Source organism: Nannospalax galili, unplaced genomic scaffold (assembly GCF_000622305.1).
Source record: "Nannospalax galili isolate Female #2095 unplaced genomic scaffold, S.galili_v1.0 scaffold329, whole genome shotgun sequence".
Taxonomy (NCBI): Eukaryota; Metazoa; Chordata; class Mammalia; order Rodentia; family Spalacidae; genus Nannospalax; species Nannospalax galili.
Genome location: NW_008360321.1, coordinates 4,543 through 11,081, shown reverse-complemented (window position 1 = coordinate 11,081; position 6,539 = coordinate 4,543). Strand labels below are relative to the sequence as shown.

The window sequence follows — 6,539 nt, the reverse complement described above, 5'->3', positions numbered from 1 at the left end:
CTGCCTGAATTTACTGCTTGTAACCAGTTAACTCAACTGGAGACACAGGCATCCGGAGATAGGGGCAATCGCTACAGCCCTCCCCCCGGAGCCTGACCTGATCTGTGTCATGTCACGTAGACATGTCTGCTTACACAAGATAACAGGAAAGAGTCGTGCCAGGCACAATACCACCCATCCCTCCCCAGTTGAGACACCTGAAGGGAGTTGCAACATTTTTTTTTGTGAAATGCTTGCTTTGAAACTATTGGCTGTATAAACGTGGGCTTTTATGTAACGGTTGTGGGAGCCTATATAATCTTTACCTAAAATTGCCTCAGGGTCGATCGCTCTAACCAGACCTGCATGTCTTGGAAGGACAGTCCGCCCCAGCTAGCTGGTTTAATAAAACTCTGCTTGATTTTTTGCATCTCCATACTCGTGCATTTGTTCTCCAGAAGAGACCCACCGAGTCAAGGACCCTAACAATCAGAGACAGTTCTCTACAGTTTACACAGAATCGGTAAAGATCTGGGCCCATCAATCTAAGCAAACACAGAAAGACTAAGGAATAGAAATTTGCAAAGAAAACCGTGAGTCTTGGCAGTAACTGCTGTGGACTACAAAATGAGAGCAACACTGGTCTGTGAGCATAAACACAGTACTTAGAGGGCAGTTTGATGAGCACATGTTCATTTAACAAAACAATAGTAGCTTCCCCAACTAGGCTATGATTGTCACAGCCACAGGCTTATGATCAAGTTTTATAGTGCTCAGGGGCCTCCCTGACCAAAAATTGTTAGTGAACTATTCTGCTTCCTGCTGCACTGGGATTTTTGTTTAATAACCTATGGCTTCTAGGAACAGCATTATGCATCCATGCAGATACCTCCTTTCAAACTCAGACTTTTATTTTTTAATGATTTTTTTAAAAAATCAGCTTAAAAAGCAGTAGGTTTCATATGGCTTTGGGATGTTGTGAAGGAGACTGAGAGGGTCAGTTCTGAGCCAGTGAAAGGCTGTCTCCCTCTAGGATCCACAACCAACTAGAAGGTCCTGATTGATTTATAAAGTTTAAATAGTAATTTTGTATTTGGCTGTCTCTGAAAGTTACTGGGGAAGAGCTTTCTGAGGAGACTTCCTGTGGGAGTCTTATGAATTAGGTATGTATGCCCAGCAGGTAGAGCATACCAGCTGCAGACGTTTTTCATATCAGAGCATACCATATATTAGTTCTGTTTCTGTTGTATGAGAAAATACACCGACAAAACAACTTTATGGAGAAAGGGTTGGTTCAGGTTACATTTCCAGGTTATAATCTATCATTTGTAGGCAAATATGCTTAGAAAATAAAAATAAGTGAACCTGTAAAGAAAATAAACAGTCAACCATTGCAAGTTTTCAAATAAAATTGAGGGAATTTCAGGGAAGTAGTTAATAAAAATTAAAAATTTTATTATTAAAAATGTTTCCAAGAGTAACACTTTACTATTTGGGGTACTATCTCGGAATAATAGCCATGTTCCTATGCACACCTGAGAATGTCAAGTGAAATTTCTTCCTTTAAAAATATTTTATTATTTTTGTTCTGTGTGTTTGAGTGTATTGTCTATGTGTATGTAAGTGCACCTGTGTTGTGTAATGCCTGTAGAGGTCAGAAGAGGCTGTTGGATCCCTTGGGACTGGAGTTATGGACAGTTGTTAGCTGCCATGTGATTGCTGGGAATTGAACCTAGGTCCTCTGTAAGAGCATCCAGTGCTCTTAACTGCTGAGCACTATAGTCCCAGTGTCGCCCGAGTTCTCTTGGGGTCTCTTGCTCCTGGCGCTATCAGAAAAACCATATAACATATCTTTATGTGAATTTATTATGATTTATAACATTGAGGGGGGAAGGGAATGACTTACAAAGAAACGAACAGCTGGTGCCCAGCTCTGCACTGTGGCTCAGAGCCCACCATTCCATTCTCACTTCCGACGCCTGGCCATAGTGACCACTAGCTTTCACCCACTCCTTGTAGGCCTGCAGTTGGCAAACATCCCCTCTCCCGTCCATGCAGGTAAGACTCTGGGGCCATCTTTCTTTCCATGCCTGCCCCCGTGTGCCATTCATGGCTTTGGTCCCAAGATGGCACAGAAAGCCCCTCCCTCCACAACTAGCTCTCCACAGTCAATTCTCCTCAGCAGTCCCCACCCCTTGGAGGACCCAGGCCCCTGGGACATACCCAGTCAAGTGAAATTTCTAAGCTTGATTCTTTGATAGATATGATAGCTGTTATAGGACAATTCTTATAAAACTGAAAAGATTTCATAATCTAGATTTTCCATTTTTATTAAAATTTTGTTATAGGAAAGAGATAAGCCAGGATATTAGAAAACAAATTCTGAGCTAGGCCTGATGTCATACACCTTTAATCCCAGCCCTCAATAGGCCCTCCAGGCCAGCTGTGAATACAGGGAAGTCCTGTCTCAGAAACAAAAATGAAAAATAAAAAAGAAAGAAAACTGTTTTCATAGTATATCTTAGGGAAAGAGAGTTTTAATTAAGCCATGTCATAGGAGTTTATTATTAGTTTTTTTTTGTCCTTATTTAAAAGTTTTTTTTTAACTTTTACAAAAACTTTATTGAGAATTTCATACATACATATAAGGTGTTTTGATCAAATCCATGCCCACGCCCTCCCCTCCAACATTCCCCCCTCTGAAGAGGTAACCCTGAAATCTCTTAAGGATTAGTTATTATTTTATTACTGTATGTAATTGAGAGACCTCATTCTCCCAAGTGTTCAGGATCAGCACTTAGATGTAGCACTTGTTCTGTGTCGCTATACTAAAATTTGTAGATATTCCTTGTTTTCTGCACACTTTTCTCATCAACAGGAGGCTGCCTCTGGCTGCCAGGCTGCAGAAACTTCTTCATGGTGGGCATGTCACTGATTCGGGTTTTCAGGGCCTGCATGTAAACAAATCACAGCCTTAGGAAGGAGCCCAAAGACCACACCAGCTATTAGCACATCCCAGCAGGAAATCAGACTCTATCAACTTCGGTGTGGAGAATAGAAATAGACAACCAAAGACAGGGAAAATAACAGGAAAATGCAGAAAACAGTTCACTAGCATTTTGTATGAAGACATTGTTAAGGCCTCCTTAATTACAATCATCCTTATCTTCTGCTTTACATCTTAACCTAGTAGATTCATGGCTCTGGCAGAATAAAGGAAGAAAAATGAGTCTGTTGGTTACCAAGTCAGAGGAGTACCCAAACAGATGAAGTGAAGACATAGGAAAACTGAGCTGGAATTGAGGATAGAAAGTATTGAGCTCTCCTTAACAAATAAAAAACAAGTAGAAGAGTTTATTGTATCTTATGAGATCACAGCAATGTCACAAAACTAGAAATCAATGGCAAGAGAAACTATGTAAAGTAAATAAACACTTAGGGAGGGAATTACACACTCTCCAATGAAGAGTGTCATTAAAGATATTGGGAGGAAATTGAAAAATTTTCAGAATCAAAGGACGTGAAAGTATGACTTAACAGAACCTTTGGGATACAGCTGAGGCAGCTTTAAGAGGAAAGTTATTGCCATGAGTGCTTACCTTAACAAGACAGAGAGACTGAAAATAAATAATCTAACGATGTACCTCCAGGGTTAGAAGAACAGGAAGAAGCCTAACCCAAAAGCAGCAGGAAGAAGTACCAGGGCATAAATTACTGAAATGCAAACAGAGGAACTGGGGCTGTAGCTCAGTTGTAGAGTGCTTGCCATCATGCATAAAATGCTGGGTTCAGTGAGGTGTGGTAGTGCACAACTGTGATCCCAGCAATTGGAAGAATGATCAGAAGTTGAAGGTCATCCTCAGCTACACAATGTTTTTGAGGCCAGCCTGAAGTTCATGACATTCTATCTCAAACAACAAAACAAACAGCATATACAATCAGTCAAGTAAAGCACTGGTTCTTTAAAATGCATGAACAAAATTGAAAACATAGCAAATCTAATCTAAAGAAAGAAGGAAGACCCAAAAAAACAAATTTAGAGATTGAAAGGGGATATTACAACAATTTTAGTGAAATTGAGATCATTAAAAATATTTTAAAACATATACCAAAGTTAGGAAAACAGATAAATTACTAAACATATTACTTATCAAAGTTAAATCAGAGAAGGTAATCAATTTATAAGCAGATCCATACCAAATAAATATATTGATGCAATAATACAGAGTCTCCCAATAAGAAATCCTTGAACTTCATAAATTCCACTGCTGAATTCTACCAGTCCTTTATAGATGATCTAAAACCAATGGTTCTCAAATTGTTTCATGAAATAGAAGGCAAGGGTTGTATCAAGCCAGCCGTACCCTTATATGAAAACCAGAAAGGAGAACACAAAAATCAAAAAAGATAAAGCAAGCAGAAAAAGAATAAACTAACCATATGTAAAGTCCCCAGTATAGTTTTCCCTGAACAGACTTAAAATTGTCAGTAAAATGCTTGCAAATCTAATTGAAGAACACATTAAGAAGATCACATACCATATTTCATTCTGGGGATGCAAAGTTGGATCAACATATGCAAATCAACAAATGTAATACAACTTAAAATACACTTAAGGACAGCCAGATATGATGGTACATGCCTTTAATCCCACCATTATGGATGTAGAGTCAGGCAGATCTCTGTGAGGTCAAGGCTAGCCTGGTCTAGTTACATAGTGAGTTCTAGACCAGTTGAGACTATGGAAGATTCTGTCCAAAAAAAAAAAAAAAAGGTGGAGGGGGGGAACTGGAGAGATGGCTCAGTAGTTAAGAGCACTGGCTGCTCTTGAAGAGAACCTATGTTCAATTCCCAGCACCCACATGGTGGCTAGCAGTCATCCATAATTCCAGTTCTGGGGGATCCGCCACCCACTTCTGATCTCCATGGGCACTGCACAACACGGTGCACTTACACACATGCAGGCAATGCACTCATACACATAAACTAAAAATAAAATATGTTTTAAAAAAAACAAAAGACAAGTGCTGATGAAGATGTGCAGAAAGAAAACCCTTATTCACTGCTGGGAATTAAGTTGGTACAGCCACCATGGAAATCAGATTGGGGGTCCCTCAAATAACAGAATAGTACCACCTTGTGATCCAGTTGCACTGCTCCTGGGTTTATACCTGAGTCATAGTGGCAATGCCACAGAGATGCTTGCATATCTACCTATGCTCTTGTACAATTCACAATAGCCAAGATATAGAGCCAGATATGGAATTTCCAAAAAGGAAAGGAATGAAATACTGTACATATACACAATGAAATTTTATTACCTGAAAAGGATGAAATTATGACATTTGCAGAATGAGTTGAACTTGATATCGTTATGGGAAGCAAAATAAATTAGACCCAGAAAAACAAGATCACATGTTTCTCTCACATGTGGAAGCTGGATTTAAATATATATATGTAAATTTATTTTAAATATACATATATATGTATGACATGAAATTAGGGCATCACTGGAGGGGGGAGAGGACTGAAGGGAAGGGGGGATAAGTGAGAGGGATGGAATATATATTAAATGAAAGCAGAAAGTGAGATTATTTCAGAGATAGCGATATAGAATTAAAAGAGATAAGAGTTTTTGTTAGTAGTATGTGTGTGTGGAGCTATAGAGAGAGAAATCAGTGTTTGACAATAGAAGGGAGACTTGATAAGAGATGGACAGAGACCTGCTCAGGGGGACTCACTGTGCAATGGCAAAAATGACTCCTGGGACGTAGGGAATACCAGAGAGCAGGAGGAAAGGCCTCTATGTGACAGGCGGTTGAGGTTAGAATGCAAAGGGGAAGCTGTATGCTGAGTCACACTCATTGTGAAAAGCAACTCGTTTCCTTACATAACTAGTGAAAGTTCATCGGGAGGCCCAGGGATGGAGTGCAAACCTGAAGGTTGGGGGGTCAAGCACCACCAACACAATGCTCCAAATATTAGATTCCTGGTGGGAGATGTGGGATAGATCACCTGCAGCAGAGGGAAGCTGGCGATGATGTTGGGCTCCAGTTCTTCCATGTTGTAGATCACTTCAACCAGGTGGACGTCAGCCTTGCTTAGCTTGTTGCCAACAAGGTAGTCTTGGCCATGGCTCTTTAGCACCTGTGGAATTCAAGGGAATAGATCCTGAGCACACAGACAGATTGGGGCCCCTGTTTCTTCCCGAGCCTCTTAAACCTCCCCTTCCCCTGATGGTATCTCACTGGGCAAGTGAAGCTGTAAACCTCTTTCTACGTTCACGGCTCACAAGAGAGTGATGAGGAGGCTCGTCCCTCCATTATTGCCAATGTGATCTTAATCTCTTTATGGCACTTCTGTGGTGTTCACACACCCACCCTTAAGGCTGCACCCTGTTTGCACAAGCCAAACAACCAAAAAGAGTATAGCCCTAAAACTTTAGGATGTCAGTGGGATGTAACAATTAATACCTGAAATCCCAAAATTTGGAAAGCTGAGTTAGTAGGATTGCCATGAGTTCCAGGCCAGTCTAGGCTATAATGTGAGACCTTGTTTCA

The 6,539-nt window shown here is 40.4% G+C and overlaps 1 protein-coding gene across 1 annotated transcript; it reads right to left on the bottom strand.

Moving 5' to 3' along the window:
• Positions 1 to 2,288: 2,288 nt before the first annotated feature.
• On the bottom strand, positions 2,289 to 6,126 carry LOC103727380 (glutathione S-transferase A6; the record flags this gene model as incomplete). The annotated part of the gene is given in 2 exon segments (XM_008825228.3): positions 2,289 to 2,930; positions 5,995 to 6,126. Coding segments are annotated over 2 exon segments (255 nt in total), but the record flags the coding sequence as incomplete, so codon positions are not given.
• Between the last annotated feature and the right edge of the window lie 413 nt (positions 6,127 to 6,539).